The sequence below is a fragment of the Asparagus officinalis genome, chromosome 5 (assembly GCF_001876935.1).
Source record: "Asparagus officinalis chromosome 5, Aspof.V1, whole genome shotgun sequence".
In the NCBI taxonomy this organism is placed as follows: Eukaryota; Viridiplantae; Streptophyta; class Magnoliopsida; order Asparagales; family Asparagaceae; genus Asparagus; species Asparagus officinalis.
The window spans coordinates 66,559,846-66,582,128 of record NC_033798.1 but is presented as its reverse complement, the minus strand read 5'-3'; the positions used below and the strand labels follow the sequence as shown (position 1 = coordinate 66,582,128).

Here is a 22,283-nt window from a genome sequence, read left to right as displayed (position 1 = left end):
CAATCAATATATACAGATATATATTGTAGAATAGCTAGTGCTAGTAGGAACAGTGCCTAGACCGAGAAGGTCTTATAGATCGAGAAGATCTTTGCCTGAGGAGATCAAGGAGATCTTTTGCCTGATAGATCGAGGAGATCTTTGCCTTACAGATCGAGGAGATCTTGACAGTACTGGGTTAGTGCACACCAGAGTACTGGACTACTGTTCCTGGAAGCAATTTGGTCTTGGGATCCTTGCACCGGAGTAGGCCAAATAATGCTTTAAGCACAGCGTTTTACAAACGCACAGCAGCTGAGTTGGAAAATATTAAATTACTGTACTTCAATTTTTTATTCAGTTATTAGCTGCGTTATATCTGTATTATTCCAGATTTAACCACATGCGCCAACAATCTTAAAGCATTATTTCGATCTATTATGGATTCTGCGAGGACTCTTGGAGTGGACTGTCTTAAGTTAGAAAATTTTGACGGATCCAACTTCAACGCATGGCGTCGGAAAGTGATCTTCGGGATGCAACTCCTGAAAATCTACTATGTGGTTTCTGAGGAGAAACCTGACTCTGAAGAAGACTCTGAAGCTGAAGCCTTTTGGGCTAGAGATGATCACTTCTACAGGAGTTATCTTCTTAACTGCCTGGCCGATCATCTGGCAGATGCTTACACCAATAAGCCATCTGCAAAGGAAATATGGAATGCTCTAGAGGACCAGTACAAGGATGAAGAGAAGCTGTCCAAATCTCACTTCATTGACAAATTTCTGGACTTGAAGTTCGAAGATGATGCTGAGGTTTTGCCTCAAGTCAAAGAGCTTGAAAAACTTGTTATGAAGCTGAAGGATGAAAAGATCAGTCTTTGTCAAACCTTTATTTCTGGTGCAATTGTCAACAAGATTCCTCCATCTTGGATGTCATTCTCCACTGATATTCGAAGAAGGAAAAGACAAGTGACTCTGTCTGATTTGAAGAGGTTCATTCGGATCGAGGACGAGACTCGGACTCGCACGAAGACCGAGCTCATTGCTAAGCAAAAGGCATGTGCTAACATGGTGGCTGCTAACTCTGAAAAGGGTAATAATTCATCTTTCAAGAAAAGAAGTCTTTCAACAGAAAGAAGAACCAGAACCCGAAGAACCTGAACGTTCAGAAGAAGGAGTTCAAGAGGAGCGGCAAATGCTTCAACTGTGGGAAGCAAGGACATTTTGCCAAAGACTGCAAAGCACAAAAGAAGGTAACAACACACAATGTCAATCAAGTTGATGATTGTGTGGCTATGCTCTTCCAGGTAACAACTCCAAGCAACATCTCTAGTTGGTGGTTAGATACGGGTGCTACTTGTCATGTATGCTCCAATAGAGATATATTCTCTTCTTATGTTGTTACTAAAGAGAACGTATCAATGGCTGATCATTCTGTGGTTCCTGTTCTTGGAACTGGGACTGTGGTGCTGACTCTTTCTTCGGGAAAGACTCTCACATTGAAGGATGTGAAACACGTTCCCTCAATTACCAAAAACTTAGTCTCTGGAAGCATACTGTGTGATGCAGGCATGAGGCTGGATTTTTAAGGAGGAAAGGTTGTATTATCCTTCAAGAAAATGTATTTTGGCAATGCATATCGTACTGATAGCATGTATAAAATCAGTACGAGTGCACCCAATCTTGTTGTAAATGAAGTATCCTCTTCTGCTTACTCCTCTGTGTTATGGCAAAATAGGCTGGGACATGTAAATTATAGAAAACTGTCCAGCATGGAGAAGTTAGGATTACTTCCAAAATGTGGGGGTAACAAACCTGAGAAGTGTGAAGTTTGCGCGCAAGCAAAGCTGACAAGGAAGCCATTTTCAAGTGTTATGAGGAGCACCAACCTATTGGATCTGATTCATTCGGATACTTGTGACTTCAAAAGCTTCGTCACTCGTGGCGGTAAGAAGTACTTCATCACCTTCATCGACGACCATTCTCGCTTCTACCACGTTTACCTGCTGAAATCTAAAGATGAAGCCTTCAGTAAATTTGTCGAGTTTTGAACTCGAGTGGAGAAGCAGCTTGGACTGTAGGTGAAAAGACTCAGGAGCGACAGAGGAGGAGAACGATCCAAGGAATTGGAAGCATACTTCAAGGAGCATGGAATCATTGCAGAAATTACTGCTCTGTATTCTCCGCAATCTAACGGGATTGCAGAAAGGAAGAATCGCACATTGACCGAGATGGTGAATTCGATGTTGATCACATATGGTCTACCTACCTGCTATTGGGGAGAGGCTTTGTTGATGGCTAACTGGATTTTGAATAGAGTACCCTACTCCAAAACTGATAATACTCATTATCAGTTATGGTTGGGATATCCAGATTCTTTGGATAATCTCAAAGTGTGGGGGTGTCTCGCATACGTTCGAATACCAGATATCAGAAGGCCTAAGCTCGGACCAAAGGTGAACAAATGTGTATTTCTTGGCTTTGCTGGAGATAGCAATGCGTGCAGGTTCCTGGACCTTGGAACCAACTCCATCATTGAAGCTCGGAATGTAGAATTCTTTAAGGATAAGTTTATCAAACATAAAGGCTTATTGCTCAAAGATGTAGCAGAGAATGCTAGTACATCAAATGCACAAGAGGAGCCAGTCAATGATGAAGGAGTTATCGAACCATCTTCCAAACGTGTCAGAAGACAAAAAGAATTTGGAGATGACTTCATCACCTATTATGTGGAAGGAGATCCACAGACTTTTCAAGAAGCAATGTAGTCAACAGACGTTCTTCTGTGGAAAGAAGCTATAGATGATGAGATGGATTCATTGATCCAAAATCACACTTGGGAGCTGGTGGATGTACCTAAAGGTGCAAGACCTATCAGTTGCAAGTGGATCTTCAAGAAGAAGATTCGTCCTGATGGTACTATTGAAAAGTACAAAGCAAGACTGGTGGCGAAAGGATTCTCTCAGAAAGAAGATATAGATTTCTTTGATATCTATGCACCGGTTTGCAGGATCACTACCATCAGAGTGCTTATCGCATGGGCGGTGATTAAAAGGTTCGTCATACATCAGATGGATGTGAAGACTGCATTTCTCAATGGAGATTTCACAGAAAAAATCTACATGGAGAAACCAGAAGGACTTGATGCTCCACTTGGTAAGGTTTGTAAACTTGTTAAGTCATTATATGGACTTAAATAGGTACCAAAACTCTGGCATGAGAAGTTCGATGGGGTTGTCCGCAACAATGGGTATCAAGTCAGTGAATCTGACAAGTGACTATACATCAAGGTCGCTGAAAAAAAGGTGGTGGTCATCTGCCTCTATGTGGATGATATGCTCATCATCGGAAGTGATTTGAAGATAGTAACATCTACCAAGAAATTTCTCTCGGCACAGTTCAGCATGAAGGACCTTGGAACTGCGGACGTGATTCTCGGAATCAAGATCATATACTCTAAAGAGGGTATTGGATTGTCTCAATCTCATTATGTCGAGAGCATGCTTAGGAAGTATGGCTACTACGACCTGCCAGAACTGTCAGTGCCATACGATTACAATAAGAAGCTTCGACCGAATATTGGAAGACCAGTAGAGCTGCTGAGGTACTCAAAGATCATTGGAAGTCTTATGTACGCGATGAGCTGCACAAGGCCAGATATAGCATTCGCTGTAGGAATGCTTAGTAGGTTCACAAGTAATCCTGGAAAGCTTCATTGGGATGCTGTTCAGAGATTGATGAGATACTTGAAAGGAACTACAAGTCTGGGTCTATTCTACACTGGATATCCAAGTGTAATCGAAGGCTATTCAGATGCGAGCTGGTGCTCAGAACCAGATGAGTGCAGATCTACTGGAGGATTTGTCTTCACCATGAGTGGAGCTGCTGTCTCATGGAAGTCTAAGAAGCAGACCATGATGGCACAGTCATCGATGGAATCTGAATTCTTCACACTCTGTGTTGCAGGAGATGAAGCTGAGTGGCTCAGTTGTATTCTCCGAGACCTTCCATTGACAGAATTACAAGGTGCAATTACTATCTATTGTGATAATCAAGCGGCGAGTGTTGTGGCAGCAAACTCAATGTTCAATGGAAAGAAGCGCATCATTCGTCTGAAGCATGGCTATTTGAGAGAGCTCATTTGTCAAGGAGTCATCTCTGTGATTGACGTTCGATCTTCAGAGAATGTGGCTGATCCTTTGACTAAGGGTCTGAAAAAGGACATAGTTGAAAGGACGTCTGCTGGAATGGGTCTCAAAGTTTTGTAAGTCTTACAAATACTTACCATGTTTATTAAGTTATTAGTTCAAAGCTTATGCTACTAATAATAAAATAATTGGTTCAAAAGTCAAGTAAGATTTGCAAAGTTCGGTGAGTCTTATAAATACTTACCATTTATATCTAGTTATTAGTTCAAAACTTATGCTACTAATGACAAGATAAATGGTTCAAAAGTCAAGTAAGATTTACAAGTGAAAGGGTTCAAGTTTTCTTGGATTAGTCGGTGTCTAAGGCAAGGTTTAGGGGTTGCGTAACGCGCTCCGTAAGGAACGAGGTACTTAATTGATCTTTGATCAACCTCTAATACTATCCTTACCTGGCTGAACTACCCGAGTAAAACTTTGAACCTAGAATCCTATCATATAAAGGGGATGGTTGTTAAGCCTTAATGAGTCCAAAGCATTTCGGATGCGGGGTATTAGATAGGAAACACACCTAAAGGACTCACCTAGAATCCTATCATGAGAAAAGGTGGCTCTTAAACCTTAATGAGTTCAAAGCATTTCGGATGCGGGATGTTTGATAGGAAACATGCCTAAAGAACTCACCTATGCTTGGGTGGAGATTTGGCCGTCTCCTATGGTGTCTTGTGGAAAGACACCTAGAGCCCTAGCAGAAACCAGGACATGCATAGGGCCATAAAATGTGCAAAGGCAAAGGAAAAGGCAAAGGCAAAGGCAAAAATAAGTATGGTTCAAAGTAAAAACTACCACATATAAGTTTGATCTTGTGTGATCGCTGGATTTTTAGACATGTGCTGGTTCAAGTTTTTGCAACACCATGCACCTATCTTTTATTCAGTTGGTCTAAAGGGGATTCAAGTCCTTACGACATCTACCTTATGCACAATGATTGAAACAATGACACCGTTACACAACACTAGTTTAAAAAATTTATGGGGGATTGTTGATAATTTTTTAATCTAAAATGGATGATGCCGTCTTCTTTGAAAGAAAAAGAAAAAAAACAAAAAGGTGGGTCCCACATGATTAAAATCAAATGAAACGTTTTTTTTGGGAAGAAAACGTGATCAAACACCACCGTCCTGCCTAATTTTTGTTGAAAATTAGGACGTGGGTCCCTCTATGCATAGTAAAATAATATTATTTTATTGTGCATAGTATTTTCCTAAACGCTATAAATATACCTCAAATCCTTAAGGAAAATTCATTCCAAAAAATAGCAATCAATATATACCGATATATATTGTAGAATAGCTAGTGCTAGTAGGAACAGTGCCTAGACCGAGAAAGTCTTATAGATCGAGGAGATCTTTGCCTGAGGAGATCGAGGAGATCTTTTGCCTGATAGATCGAAGAGATCTTTTCCTTACAGGTCGAGGAGATCTTGACAGTACTGGGTTGGTGCACACCAGAGTACTAGACTGCTGTTCCTGGAAGCAATTTGGCCTTGGGATCCTTGCACCGGAGTAGGCCAAATAATGCTTTAAGCACAGCGTTTTACAAACGCACAGCAGCTGAGTTGGAAAATATTAAATTACTGTACTTATAATGCTTTAAGCACAGCGTTTTACAAACGCACAGCAGCTGAGTTGGAAAATATTAAATTACTGTACTTTAATTTTCTATTCAGTTATTAGCTACGTTATATCTGTATTATTCCAGATTTAACCACAGGCGCCAACAGTTAGTAACATGTTGAAGGATTTATGGGACTAATTTAAAATATGAAGATTTCAGGGACTTCTTTAAAATTACTTAAAGTTTAAGACAACTGATAATTTCAGAATTTGAAAATTTATAGAACTAATTTCAAACTTTGTAAATCCGGGGGTCTAATTTCGAAGACCAAAAGATTTAGGGGACCAAATTGAGAAAAAAATCTGATGAGGATAGTATAGTTTTTAGGTAATTATGAAATATTTATGAGGCCGGATAAAAGAGTAAATATAAAATAAATCTCTTCAATCCGTACACATCCCTTCAAATCGTATGGATTTTCTCTCTCTTCACATTTCTATTTTGATTTCGCTCTTATCACCTCGCTTTACTCTATCTTATGCCCCTTTTAAGTACCTCCTACTAAAAGAATTTTTTATTATGTTCCTCATCTTACTCTATCTCCCCCTCCTCGTCTCTCCTACCAAATCAAGCCTTAGTCCACAATATAAAAGATAAGCACATCACATTCGCATATATAGTTATATATTGCGATCTTTCCTAGAAACCACCATAAAAATAGAGTAATTTTATGGGAACCACGTTTGAATTTCAATTTATGCACAAACCATATTGAAAGTGACTTTGTGTTGCAATCAACCACCTCTCCGTCAAAATTTTCACTAAAAACTAAAAAATACCCTGAAAACTCATATTCAAGAGCACATGACACATCTTGTTAATATTTAGGTCTAGCTAGAATACAAGTAACGTACCGTGAACGTGACTTTTTTATGGTTATTTTTAGTTTTTTAGTGAAAATTTGAATGAGAGGCAGTTGATTGAAAGACAAACTAACTTTAAAGATGATTTATATATATACATTAAAATTTAAAGATGGTTCTTGTAAAATTACTCTGTTTTCATTGTGTTTCTATGAAAAAAATAAATAGGACACGATAACTGCCTTGAGTCCACATGTGAAAAGCTTGAGTTAAGTATTCTCGTTCTTAATCCACTGTTCTCACGAAGCAAATGACGTCCGAATTATCCACTTATATAACTTTAATAATTAATATTATTAGGCGGTGTAAATTTTAATAGGATGATGCTCCTTCGGTCATCTAGGTCATTTCATGGCCAACTAGTTGGACTTGACTAGAAAGCATAAACAAAATCAAATGAAGTACAATCATTTCTTCATTTGTTTTTCTTCCTCCAAACCAATAATAGTTTAAGACATCCTTAGCTTAATATCTTGTCACATGATGATCAATGCAAAGTCCAATTCATGAATTATACCCGATATAAATTTGTTTTGATTGGTCAACATTATCCTTGATTAAAATTGCTCTAATCTAAGAAGGAGATTTTGCTTTTAGATTATGAAAGCCTAATTCATCATTTGTTGGGACGTTTTACCTGATAATTATTGCTAACTATATTACAAATTATATACATACTATAGGATGGAAAAGTTTGCGATCATAATTTCTGAGATCAATACGAAGAGAAGGATGCTTTGTTATGTGTCTTGCGGAACAAGAATAATATATATATATTATAGTACTTAGAATTAATTTGTGTGAAACAGTAAGAAAAAGGTCTCTGTTAAAGAGACGCAAAGTCAAACCCACAGGTAAGGTGAGCTTAGCATGGGGACTTTTTTAAATATATGAGAATCCTTTTTACTAATCAATTAAGGTAATTTATAGATATCTTCTTTAATCTATCTTTAGCAGTCAAAGATCCCCGAAGGCACTGGAAGCATCAGTTGCACTATTTAATTGGATAATTATAAGCTGACAACTTCGGTGCTCCAAAAAATCAATTTTGGAGTACCCATGGCACAAATGGTAATTAGTGTCCGATATTGTCGCTCTCTTATTTCCCCATAAAACGCTATGATCGGTTTCGTGAAGTACCACACCCAAATTGGTAATTTATTTGGTTTTGAGGGGCAGTTATATTTAGATTATTTGCCACCGTCTTCCTCATGCCGCCTTTATTTCCTGCAATCACAACTGAAGCCACCACAGTTTTCAATAGAATTTTAGCCTCAGAATCTGAAACCCACTTGCAATTCCTACAATATTCCTTGATTCCAAGTCATCAGTTGCTTACTCCTCTATAGCCAACTAATCTACAAACGAAAACCCGTGCGCAGCTCTAGAATTCAATCTTAATGAGCCACTTGCTGGATATGTGGAATCAACTCCGAAGCAATTTTGGGTTCCTGGACCCATTATCATCGGAGCAGGACCATCTGGCTTAGCCACTGCAGCTTGCCTTCAAGACAAAGGTGTGTCCCTTCTCAGAGTTGCTAGCCTTTCGACCGAGCGCACGCTCGATCCTGAACCGGCCCCGATCGTCCCGGCTCATCGTCGCGTCGAGCGAATCGAGGACCGAGCCGTAGTGACCGCAGGCTTCACCGAACCGGGTCGCGAACGGCGCGGTGTTGGCGTTCATCTCCTGCTCGACGAGCTTGACAATGTCGGGTCCGAGAGACTTCACTCGCCGGAGCAATTGGTCCCGCGGGTTCGCCGGGGAAGCGCTCTCGTCGGCGATCCTCGACAGAGCGAACGACAGATACACCGCCAAGCACTCGCCGGCCTCGCACCCGAGCGACGCCCGCTCGAGCTCCGACGCCCTCCGGTTCAAAACGCTGAACCGGACCGGGACTCCGAACCGGCTTGCCAGCGTGACGATCTTGTCGCCGATGATCTTCAGGTTGTTGACCGTGCTCGGAGTATTGTACGGCATAGTTGGGTCGCAAACGGCAGTTATGTTCACTAGCAGCGTGAGCGAGCGGTGACGGGATCTCTCGGAGACGGCGTTAATCAACGAAGCGTACTGGACTCCTTGGCTCAGATCAAAGTCGACGATGTGGATCTTCGGGTGATCTCTTGCCGCGTCGAGGATCGCGAAGTTGGCCGCCACGTGGCCGAGTTTGAAGATGGGGGAAGCGTCGTAGAGCATCTGGATCGCTGTTTGGTGTTCTAGACTGCAGAGCTCTGAAGCCGGCGGGGTTAGGGTCGCCGACGGCGGCGAGTTTATGCGCGCGATTAGAGCGGAGATCATCATTAAGGCCAGCCTTTGGTCTGGGTCGCCGCGGGGGTTCCCCGCGCGTTTTAGGGCGGCGAGATTCGCGGCGGCGACCTCGAGGTTGCTCTCCGAGATCGCCGGCGCGGTTTCTAGAAGCAGTTGCTTTGATGAGGCTGGAGGATTCGGAGAGCAGGAAGCGGAGGTTGAAGACACGGGTCTCGTCCGGGGGTAAGAAATATTGATCGAAAATTACAATTTTGCCCTTTAAATAAAAATTAAATAAAATTATATTTTAGGAGCACCAAAGCAAGTCTCTAATTATAATCCTGGTAGATATGCACTATTTTCTAAACGGTTCACCAACATCGCAGAGATTGTAACTACAGTTGTTTGGGAATAATGATATCTTGGTCTTTTCTTTGCAATGGAAGTGACAATTCATTTGTAATCTTCAAAATATTCTTCATTAATTGCATAGTGAATATAAAATCATAAGAATGCACTTAATTCAAAAGCCCACTAGCTTCCGCTCGTCCTCCAGAATCTGCTCAAGTACATCAATCACAGAAGATAACATATGAATTAAGTTCAATAAAGTATCATAATGTGAGCTCCATCTAGTGTCGCAAGGTCGGTTGAGTCTAGTTTCTTGATTTAAACCACGCCCACTAACTCCCAAAGTGTATCGTGACCTTTACATGACCAACCAACAAGAGTAGCAATTAAATTGAATAACGATGCAACTTGAATATGATTTTTTGCAATAGCAAGAAGTGTAAGTTGCAGCTGATGAGCGAAGCAATGAACATAAAAAAAGCAGAGGGATTCTCTCATAAAATCAAAGTTTTAAGCCCACGAAATTCACCTCTCATGTTACTTGCACCAGCATAGCCTTGACCATGTACTCTTGAAATGTTCAAACTATGTTTACATAACAATGTTTCTATTGCAGCCTTGAGTGACGAGGCAGTGGTATCACTAATATGTACAAACCCAAGAAAACGTTCAATAACATTTCCCCTTTTATCTACATAACGTAAAACAATAGCCATTTTCTCCTTATGTGATGTGTCACGTTATTCATCAACTAAAATGGCAAACAATTCATCTCCGAGGTCACTAATTATTGCTTTAGTAGTCTCAATTGCAGCAGCATTCACAATATCCTTTTGAATATCAGGAGCAGTCAATTGATTATTCTCAGAAGCATTTTGTAAAACAACATTCTTGATTGTCTCGTTGTGATCCGCAAGAAATTGTAGGATTTCAAGGAAATTACCACGACTAGAAGAACTTTCAGCTTCATTGTGAGCACGAAAAGGCAAACCTTGGTCCAAAAGGAATCGAACACAATTAATTAATGCAGACAAGCGAGTTCGGTAAATATTGCGAGACTACTCTGATTGTTTGAATAAAGCGGTTTGAATATGTTGGTTCTGATTCATCAGATCTTGACATTTCTTCCATGCTTGATTTGTTAGGATATGTGAAGCCTAACTATCAAGCATGCCCTATACTTCAGAAGAGAGGAGGAACAAAGTTGGATCAAGAGGAACAGGATCGACGATGGAGAAGTTCAAGCAAAACGACGAATGAGACAGTTTTCTGCATCGCGGTCGACCGGCCATGGCGCGGCGGTCGACCGACGTCGTGCACAACTGGGTGCACAGGCCAGGAGCTCATCGCGGTCGACCGAGCATAGCGCTGCAGTCGACCGGCAAAAGTCCAGAGAGCAAGCCCAGACTCGAACAGCATCGCGGTCGACCGCACATGGCGCTGCGGTCGACCGCCCAAAGTCCAGAGAGCTCGATCAGGAATAGGATTCGTCGCGGTCGACCGCACGTGGTGCGGCGGTCGACCGTAGTCGGGTTTTGGCTCAGATTCGTTTTTTAACCTGTTTTGATCTGTTTCCTTGTTTACTTGTTAAACCCTTAAGTCTATAAAATGGTTGATTAGAGCATGATGTAAAGAGACGAAAAATAGTGAATTTTTCTCCTGCGGCGGCCGTGGACGTAGTTTCTCACATTGAGAAGCGAACCACGTGAGAATATGGAGGTTTGAATATGTTGGTTCTGATTAAGAGATTGATAGTTAGTCTCCAAGTGGGGATTTGTTAGGATATGTGAAGCCTAACTATCAAGCATGCCCTATACTTCAGAAGAGAGGAGGAACAAAGTTGGATCAGGAGGAACAGGATCGACGATGGAGAAGTTCAAGCAAAACGACGAAGGTGACAGTTTTCTGCATCGCGATCGACCTGCCATGGCGCGGCGGTCAACCGACGTCGTGCACAACTGGGTGCACAGGCCAGGAGCTCATCGCGGTCGACCGAGCATGGCGCTGCGGTCGACCGGTAAAAGTCCAGAGAGCAAGCCCAGACTGCGGACAGCATCACGGTCGACCGCACATGGCGCTGCGGTCGACCGCCCAAAGTCCAGAGAGCTCGATCAGGAATAGGATTCGTCGCGGTCGACCGCACGTGGTGCGGCGGTCGACCGTAGTCGGGTTTTGGCTCAGATTCGTTTTTTAACCTGTTTTGATCTGTTTCCTTGTTTACTTGTTAAACCCTTAAGTCTATAAAATGGTTGATTAGAGCATGATGTAAAGAGACGAAAAATAGTGAATTTTTCTCCTGCGGCGGCCGTGGACGTAGTTTCTCACATTCAGGAATAGGATTCGTCGCGGTCGACCGCACGTGGTGCGGCGGTCGACCGGAGTCGGGTTTTGGCCCAGATTCGTTTTTTAACCTGTTTTGATCTGTTTCCTTGTTTACTTGTTAAACCCTTAAGTCTATAAAAGGGTTGATTAGGGCATGATGTAAAGAGACGAAAAATAGTGAATTTTTCTCCTGCGGCGGCCGTGGACGTAGTTTCTCACATTGAGAAGCGAACCACGTAAATCTTGTGTGTTTGTGATTGTTTGATTCTCTCTCTCTCTCTCCTAAATCTCTATTTCCAAATCGCATCAGGGGGGTTGTGCATCCCCAACAAGTGGTATCAGAGCGACCAGGTTTGGCGCGAGCGATTTGAGGTCAGAGACAATGGGATCTGAGAAGGAAACATCCAAGATTGAAAAGTTTGATGGAACAAACTTTGGGTTCTGGAAGATGCAGATGGAAGACTACCTCTATCAGAAGGATCTATACCTACCATTGGGAGAGAAACCGACGGATATGAAGGATGCGGATTGGAAGCTATTGGATCGAAAGGCCCTTGGAGCGATCAGGTTGACCTTGTCTAAATCAGTAGCGTTCAACATCAAGAATCAGAATACGACGGCGGATCTCATGGCGGCGTTGTCCAGTATGTATGAGCAGCCCTCTGCGGCGAATAAGGTACATCTCATTAAAAAGCTGTTTAATTTGAGGATGTCCGAGAGCCAGAAATTCAAGGAACACCTGAACGAGTTTAACGAGATCACGGATCAACTAAACTCGGTCAATATTCAGTTTGACGATGAAATCCAAGCCCTCTTGATACTTGGTCAATTGCCCGACAGTTGGAAGGACACCGTTATCTCGATCAGCGGATCATGTGGCAAATCAAAGCTGAAGTTTTCAGAGGTGGTGGACATGATTCATGTGGCAAATCAAAGCTGAAGTTTTCAGAGGTGGTGGACATGATTATGACTGAGGAAATAAGAAGAAAAGAGGAAGGGATTTCTAATTCAGGGTCGGCGTTGAATCTCGAAGGCAGAGGAAGAAACAGAAACAGAAATAGAGGGAGTAGTCGAGGACGATCTAACTCGAGGAACGGAAGGCCAAAGTCCAGGAACCGTAAGGGCAAGAAGGAAATCGATTGCTGGAATTGTGGAAAGTTTGGCCACTATGAGAATCAGTGCCGAGAACCCAAGAAAGACAAGGAGAACAAGATTGAAGCAAACGTGGCCTCGGGAGAATCAGATGATGTCCTAATCTGTTCGTTGGAGAGCAAAACTGAATCGTGGGTGCTGGATTCAGGAGCTTCGTTTCATGCTACCTCAAATAGAGATTTATTTGAGAACTATGTTTCAGGAAACCTAGGAAAAGTCTATCTTGGTGATGATCAGCCCTGTGATATCGTTGGCAAAGGAGTCGTACAGATCAAGCTCAATAGGTCTATATGGAAGCTGAGCGATGTGAGACATGTTCCTAGCTTGAGGAAAAATCTGATTTCCATAGGACAATTGGCGAAAGAGGGATACGTATCAACCTTCGCATGTGATACGTGGAAGGTTACAAAGGGGTCCATGGTTGTTGCCCGTGGTACGAAGACAGGTTCTCTCTATATGACGATAGATGCACGTGGTTCTATTGCAGTGGCTGAAAGTAAGGAAGACCCAAATTTATGGCACTAGAGGCTAGGTCACATGAGTAGCAAAGGCCTAAAGGTTATGCAATCGAACGGGAAGTTACCAGGTTTGAGATCGGCTGATATTGACCTATGTGAAAGCTGCATTCTAGGGAAACAAAAGAGAATAAGCTTCAAAAGGGTTGGCAGAACTCCTAAAGAAGAGAAGCTTGAGTTAGTTCACACAGATGTGTGGGGCCCAGCATCAGTTCCATCCACCAGCGGAAGGTTACATTTCGTGACCTTTATAGATGATCACTCGAGGAAGACTTGGGTCTATTTCATGAAACACAAATCAGAAGTGTTTGAAGTCTTCAAGAGATGGAAGGCTATGGTTGAGAACGAGACCGGTTTGAAGATCAAGAAGCTTCGTTCTGACAACGGCGGCGAGTATGAAGACTCAGAATTCAAGAAGTTCTGTTATGACAGTGGCATTAGATTAGAGAGGACAGTGCCAGGTACACCCCAGCAGAATGGCGTAGCAGAACGCATGAACAGAACTTTGACTGAGAGAGCCAGAAGTATGCGGTTACAAGCAGGGTTTCCAAAGCAATTCTGGGCAGAAGCAGTCAACACAGCTGCCTACTTGATCAACCGGGACCATCAGTGCCTTTGGAGCACAAAATACCTAAAGAAGTATGGAGTGGAAAGCAGGTAAACATTTCTCACCTGAGAGTATTTGGATGTGTTTCATATGTACATCTGAGTGATCATGCTAGAAGCAAACTCGATCCTAAGTCCTTAAAATGTTTCTTTGTTGGCTATGGCGGTGATGAGTTTGGCTACAAATTCTGGGATGAGCAGAACAAGAAAATCATCAGAAGCAGGGATGTGGTCTTTAACGAATCAGTCCTCTACAAAGACCGTGATGCCGTTCAGTTCACTAGTTCGGTGCAGAGTGATCCCACATACTTTGAGTCAGATGATGCCTCAGATGGAGGCAATCCCGAAGCTAGTTCTGATGAAGAAGAAGAGTTGATGGATGAGACTACTTCAGAGGGGGCAGATGAAGATAGAGAGCCTGTTTCGCCCGTCAGAGAGTTGAGGCGGTCAGCTAGAGTCCCCAAGCCAAATCCAAAGTATCCATCACTACAGCCCAGAGCTCATCTCAACTACCTATTGTTGAGTGACGGTGGAGAGCCGGAAAGTTATGATGAGGCCCTTCGAGTGGATGATGCGAGCAAGTGGGAGCTCGCCATGAAAGATGAAATAAAATCCTTGAACACCAACAAGACATGGGAACTTGCGAAGCTACCAACGGGGAAAAAGGCCTTGAGCAATAAATGGGTGTACAGAATCAAAGAGGAACATGATGGTTCCAAGAGATACAAGGCCAGATTGGTGGTTAAAGGATTTCAGCAGAGAGAAGGAGTTGATTACACAGAGATCTTCTCTCCAGTAGTCAAACTAACTACCATCAGAACAGTCCTGAGTATTGTTGCAGCTGAAGATCTACATCTCGAGCAGCTAGATGTAAAGACAGCTTTCCTCCACGGTGATCTAGAGGAAGAGATATATATATGCAGCAGCTAGAGGGGTTTACTCAGAAGGGAAAAGAGAAGATGGTATGCAGATTGAAGAAGAGCTTGTACGGCCTAAAACAAGCTCCAAGGCAATAGTACAAAAAGATTGATGGATTCATGCACAGGAACGGTTATTCCAGGTGTAATGCTGATCATTGTTGTTTTTTCAAAGAGTTCGACAACAGTTACATCATCTTGCTTCTATATGTCGACGACATGCTAGTAGCTGGTTCAGATATGAGAGAGATCAAGAAGCTGAAGAAGCAGCTGTCGAGTGAGTTTGACATGAAGGACCTAGGCGCAGCGAAGCAGATATTGGGAATGAAGATCAGTAGAGATAAACTCTTAGGCACACTGCGGCTATCTCAGGCCGAGTACATTAGACGGGTGCTTGAGAGATTCGGGATGAGTGGTGCTAAGGCCGTTAGCACACCGTTAGCCAGTCACTTCAAATTGACCAAGGAGCAGTGCCCCGAGACCGATGGAGAGAAAGAATACATGGCTAAGGTTCCTTATGCTTCAGCCATTGGAAGCCTTATGTATGCCATGGTATGCACGAGACCCGACATTGCCCATGCAGTGGGAGCTGTGAGCAGATTCATGTCAGGTCCAGGAGAGCAGCACTGGGAAGCAGTAAAGTGGATTCTGAGATACCTGCGAGGTACTATAGATGATTGTCTATGCTTCAGAAGAGGCAAGTTAGTCCTGCAGGGTTTTGTTGATGTAGACTATGCTGGTGAGATAGACCAGAGAAGAAGCACTACAGGATACGTATTCACTTTGGGCTCTACAGCTATTAGTTGGATTTATCAGTTGCAGAAGATCGTTGCTTTATCAACGACAGAGGCTGAATATGTTGCGGTGACAGAGGCAAGCAAGGAGATGATATGGTTGCAGGGTTTCTTGGAGGAGCTGGGACAGAAGAATGAGAAGAGTGTCTTACATTGTGATAGCCAGAGCGCAATTCATTTGGCAAAGAATCCCGCTTTTCATGCAAGGACCAAACGCATACAGGTCCGCTACCACTTCATAAGATCAGCGTTGGACGAGGACATGTTGGAACTTGTGAAGATTCAAGGAAGCAAGAACCCAGCTGATATGCTTACCAAGGTTGTCACTACAGAGAAACTGAAGTTGTGCTCAACTTCAGTTGGCCTCAGCACTTGATGATATGGAGGCCGTCGCCGCAGAGAGAGCTGAAAGAGATTGATAGTTAGTCTCCAAGTGGGAGATTGTTAGGATATGTGAAGCCTAACTATCAAGCATGCCCTATACTTCAGAAGAGAGGAGGAACAAAGTTGGATCAGGAGGAACATGATCGACGATGGAGAAGTTCAAGCAAAACGACGAAGGAGACAGTTTTCTGCATCGCGGTCGACCGGCCATGGCGCGGCGGTCGACCGTCTACGTGCACAGCTGGGTGCACAGGCCAGGAGCTCATCGCGGTCGACCGAGCATGGCGCTGCGGTCGACCGCTCAAAGTCCAGAGAGCAACCCATTGTTTACTTGTTAAACCCTTAAGTCTATAAAAGGGTTGATTAGGGCATGATGTAAAGAGACGAAAAATAGTGAATTTTTCTCCTGCGGCGACCGTGGACGTAGTTTCTCACATTGAGAAGCGAACCACGTAAATCTTGTGTGTTTGTGATTGTTTGATTCTCTCTCTCTCCCCTAAATCTCTATTTCCAAATCGCATCAGGGGGGTTGTGCATCCCCAACATGATTATGTACTAGTCTTTTAGCTCATGCTAAGCACGATCTTATCGCAATTCACCAATAATATTTCATTGTGTTCCAATCACTAGTTTCCCAATAGAATATTAAAATATACAGTGACATTACCTTACTTTCTAAAGCATGCAACCTCCCCCCCCCCCCACTGAGCGTTCGGAAAATATATCATTGCCTGAAAATCATGATAAAGTTAAAAACTAAAAGATAATAAATCATAAAATCATATTAATAAATATGATAGTTATGCTAGTAATATTTAAGCGCTAAATACCTTTTTTTTAGTTAAGTTTTTATGAATTTTCTTATATCTAATGTAATTTTCATTTTATCTATTTACATGTTATTTTAAATGGATAAGGCAACCCAAAACAATTCCAAGTGCACCAAAAATACATTTAGTACAACAAAACTGACTTTGGTCTTATTATTCAACTAGTTTTGTATGGTATTCACTTTATATTTAATAATATTAGTCTTTTTTCTATTTATCTTTTGCAATAATATGAATGTATAGTCATGTATTACTAATTTTATTATTGCATGACTATTTCATTAGATTTCCAAGACCTATATCAAATTCAAATAAACTTGTTTGAATTTATTGTAATTTTTCCAACTTTAAAAATGTTAATTTTGAAGTTTTCTTAGCTCAAATCTAAGTAGGTCAAATTTATGTTGAATACTATACAACATAGATATTTGTTATATATCAAAAAAATCCACTAAATTCGTACAATTGTTATGAGATATCCAATTGAATTTTTGTTAGGAAACATCAATTATAAAAAAGCAAAAAACAAATAATAATTACAGCAAAGTGAAACATTTAAAAACTTTCATCAATTGGAGATCCTCACCTAGAGTTTAATCAAGAAAAGAGACAATTTATAATTCTAAAATATTTTTTTGTTGAAAAGATACAAATAGAATAATTAGAGCAAAGTAGAATATTTAGAAACTTTCAATAATAAGAGATTCATTAATAATTGAGAATAAAATTTAGGATAATAAAAAACTTAAAAGAAACAAACCAAATTAATTGAAATCGAGGATAAAATTTTGGTATTAGTTAATTAAAGTAAATAAATTCAGTAAACAGTTAGATTTTTGACATAAAATCAATCATGAAATCCTACCCAATTAGTTCTCAAATAATTTAAATCCCTAAAAATTCATCCTCTTTATTTTTCCCATTACTTTCTTTTAAGGTCTGATATAATTATATTTTGAAAATAGAATTATTTAAAAATAGAACAACATGAATAAAAATAAATTTTTAGAACTATTTCAAAATGGAAAATAGAAAATTCAAATTAACGTAGGTGTTCATTAATCCCATAATAATTATGATTTTTGAAAATTTTTGAAATTAATTTATTTCAAAATTTCTATTAAATTTAAAATAATTTGAAAATTATGAAAACGATCAAAATTTAATACATTAATTAAAGTAACATTTTTTCTATTAATTACTTAAAATATAAATTTATTATATATAGATTTGGTAACATAAATCTTGTGATTTAAAATTTATTGAAAATTTGGTATTATTTACTTTCCAACTTAGTGTTAAATTTGGTATGAAATAAATTTTCACAACTATCTAAAAATGAAAAATACAAATTTCAAAATAAAATTTTAAATTATGAAAATAAAACTATTTATGTAAAAGTTTTAATTTCAATAGCAGAATTTAAAAATAAAATTTTCGAATTAATATAAAAAAAATTCGTGAATAAAAATATTTTTTAAGAAATACTTTAAAATGAAAGGACAAAAAATTCAAATTAATTTAGTACCATCAATTTGGTAATTTAATTCTATTAAAATTTTGGTATTATTTATTCTAAAAAAGTAATAAATTTGGTAACATAAATTTGGTAATTTGAAATTTATTAAAATTTTGATTGGTAAAAGTTTTAATTTCAATAATATTTAAAATTTTGAAATTTCAAATTAGTATCAAAATTATCAAAAAAATAAAAAAATTGATGAATAAAAATAGTTTTGAGGAAATATTTAAAAATTAAAACATGGAAAACTAAAATTAATTTGGTAAATTTATTTCTTATCAAAAAATGGTATTATTTAATCTCTAAAATAGTATTAAATTTGGTAAGAAAAATTTCAACAATATTTAAAATTGTAAAATCCAAAATTGAAGCTAATATAATAAAATTAATTTCATACTTGCTATTTTTGAAAATTTTTGAAATTAATTTATTTTCAAATTGATATTGAATTCAAAATCAGTTGGAAAATAGGAACACTATCTAAATTTTGTAATTTAATTAAAGTTAGATGTTTAAAAATTGAAAATTTTAGATGATAATTTTTAAAGTTCAATATTTATTTTTCTAATATATTCAATAAATCAATTCTATAAATTTGAATCAAAATACTCATCGAATTATTAATAAAAAAATATCTATTCAATATAATTATATTAAAAACATAAAAATAAAAGTAAATATTCAATAGTTGTAAAATAAATACCTGAATTTATTTCTCTAAAGCAACAAAAGTGATGTGCGTTGAAGATAAAAAATTAGAGATTTTATTCCTTGAGTAATTTTTCCTCAATAAAAATTAGAACTACAACTATTAGATATAAAAAATATTAAATGTATTCAATTAAAAATAAATATTCAATAGTTGTAGAATAATTAGCTAAATATTTTTCTCCAAGCAACTAAAGTGCATGGGTTGAACATAATAAATCAGAGATTTTTGCCCTAGAGTAATGTTTTCGAGAAGGATTAAGACTACAACTATTATATATAAAAAATATTAATTAAACATGTTAAAATAAAATAAATATTAAAGAGTCATAGAATAAATACCTGAAGTTTAAGCAAAAGAGGCACGGGTTGTAGATAAAAAGCAGAGAATTTTTGAGAGAATATTTTTCAATATTATTTAAAACCAAAAAAAAGAAATTTTCATTTGAGAATAAACGACTCAGAGATTTAGGATTTGATATTACTTGTTATAACTAGAATTAGTTACAAAAGATATTACAAAAGATACAGTGATTGATAATATATTGGTTTTTACTATACGGGGCTGTTTGGTTCGTTTCCTTGATATAGAGAAATGTAATTCCATGTAAAGAAACACAAGTTTTGAGTTTTGGTTCGTTTCCTTGATATAGAGAAATGTAATTCCATGTAAAGAAACACAAGTTTTGAGTTTTTCAAATTTTTCCAAGAAATAGATTGTTTTGCTTTGGTGTAAAGAAACACAAGTTTTGAGTTTTTCAAATTTTTCCAAGAAATAGATTGTTTTGCTTTGGTTCGCATGTAATTCCATGTAAAGAAACACAAAAGATATTTTTCCAAGAAATAGATTCGTTTCCTTGATATAGAGAAATGTAATTCCATGTAAAGAAACACAAAAGATATTTTTCCAAGAGGGAAACCAATGTATTTATTTTTCTTGTGTTTGGTTTGCATAGAAAAAAAAGGAAAACCTTTGTAAACAAAGCAGAGAAGGAAAAAAATCTGACATGGCAGAGTTTTCATCAATTTTACTTGGTTGGGGAAGGAAATCGGAGAGGGAAAAAAATCTTAGTTGGCGGCGATTTCAGCAGAGTTTTCCCTCTTCCATTCGAGCGAACCAAAGCGGCACAAAGAAATGGACGGAAACAAAAAAGCTGATGTGGAGGGCTAAAAATCTGACGTGGAGGGGTTTTCTGAGTTTTCCACCCCTTATAATAGCGAACCAAACAGCCCCTACATATAGAGATGTTTAAATAGAAGGCTGAGATCTTATAGCAATTAACATGGACGATTTAGATGGGATGACACGTGATAAAAAATTTTGAGAAAGATAAAGATGATGTGGTATTCTCTGGTGTGTTTTTAAGCTTTTTGGTTTTGCTTTAATGTATACCCTAGTAAAAGATACTATTAGGACCTCCAACATGAATTATATGCCTTTCCTTCTTATTCCAATTTCTAAATCATTCATTAACAAATGCATCTCCACCTCCTTGCATTCCATAGTCAGGCTTAGAGAGATAACAACATAAGCAAAATGCAACATCTTTTTCTATACTATATTCTAATCAATTTCCGTACTCATTAAACCATGAAATACAAAATTTTCTTGAGACCTTTCCGATTTTTGTTTGTGGAAAAGTATGGTTGCGGGTTTGATAAGGTCCCTTTTGTAAATATTCTCTATGTATCATATCTCAAACACTTGGATGGTAAGATGATATTCATTTTTGTTTTCCAAGATCGCTTGGAAGTTCACTTCAATTTATCTCAACTCACTGTCACTTCAAAGAACTCTCGATATTTCCTTGTTGGTTGTATTTTCTAGAAGTAGATGATTCCCCCTTCTCTTACACTTGCCCTTAGTGTGGAACTGGTTTTCTTTACACAAATTTATCCATAGCCCCTATTTAGAAAATTGTAAAACCCCATAATTTTGAAATATTATGTAAAATAACATTAAATGAGTTTTTATTATGATAAATATCATTTATTAATGAATGAGTACGTTAGTAATCGATTTGAGATCGATTAAGTATGTATATAAGTGTAAACGAGTGAAAACATGCACGGGTGCACAAAACCTGTAGGCTGAATTTTGTCTCTGGTCGGTCGACTGATCACTTGGCATCAGTCGACTGATAGGATCTAGTCGGTTGACTAATGCAAGCCATCAGTCGACCGACGGGCATCCAGATTTCAGATAGGATTTGGTTTCGGGTCTTATTGTTTGTGTTCAGGTTTGTTCTTATATATACGTATATTTCATGAAAATCTCTCATTTTCATCATATTTTTGAACCCTAGCAGCCACCCTCTCCCCTCAACAAACCCTAGAATTTATTTTGGTGCGTTTGAAGAGCTTTGTGAAGAAAATACCGGGAAGAGGGTGATATCGTTGGTGTTTGGCGAAGGAGAATCTATTTTCTTGCATATTTAGGGTTTCCACCATGTTTTGAGGCGAGTTTCATCTCCTCCAAGTCCATCCCTATTTTTATTTCTTGTTTTATTTGGATTTATTGGATTTCAAACCTAGTTTAAGTACAAAGATTTAAAAAGTTACGAAACGACATCTTTGTTTTTTATTTAAGTTCTGAAATATATCTAACATGAGTTTACGTCAAATTTCCTTGTTTTCATGAGGTTTCCTATAAATATGAACATGTTAGGGTTATTTGAATCCAATGAAAATTGATAAATTTGTTTTTATGTAGATAAGTGAACCCTAATCATATTTAATAAGTTTAAATATACGTGTTTTTATGTAAAAATCTCGATTTGAGGAATTATAGATCAAAACATGCACCTGTTGTTCACCTTGACTTCATGCTCGGGTCGGTCGACCAAAACAAAAGAGTCGGTCGACCAGTCTAAGCTATGTTGCATGTGCACGTTTGTGCACAATGCTGATTGGTCGACCATTGTCATACTTCTGTCAACTGATGTGATGCTAATTGTGTATTTGTGTTTCGCCATATTTGTTTGATTGCAAAAACGGAGTACAAGTTGTACGTAGATCCATGCACGTGACCATGAGAGTGTACACATATTTGTGTTAGGCGCGCACGAGTTTGGAGGTGTGTAATCTATCATTTTGAGTTTGTTTCATTTTATGATAGCTGTGGATGCATGAGTGGGGTTAGTCGGTATTCCTGCGATAAGACTGCAGATGGACTACACTCAGAGTGCGTGAGTTTATACCCCGAAATGAGACTGTGACTGGACGACACTCTATGTTGCATCATTGTTTCCGGGTTAGGTTGATATTCCTATTC

General features: G+C 38.9%; 1 protein-coding gene and 1 pseudogene across 1 annotated transcript; both read right to left on the bottom strand.

Annotated features, from left to right (window-relative positions):
• On the bottom strand, positions 8,150 to 8,962 carry LOC109841953 (scarecrow-like protein 8). The gene has a single exon (XM_020410879.1). It carries the CDS (start codon positions 8,960 to 8,962, stop codon positions 8,150 to 8,152), a length of 813 nt encoding a protein of 270 aa, XP_020266468.1.
• LOC109841950 overlaps positions 9,304 to 22,283 on the bottom strand; it is a 44,684-nt pseudogene continuing 31,704 nt past the window's right edge.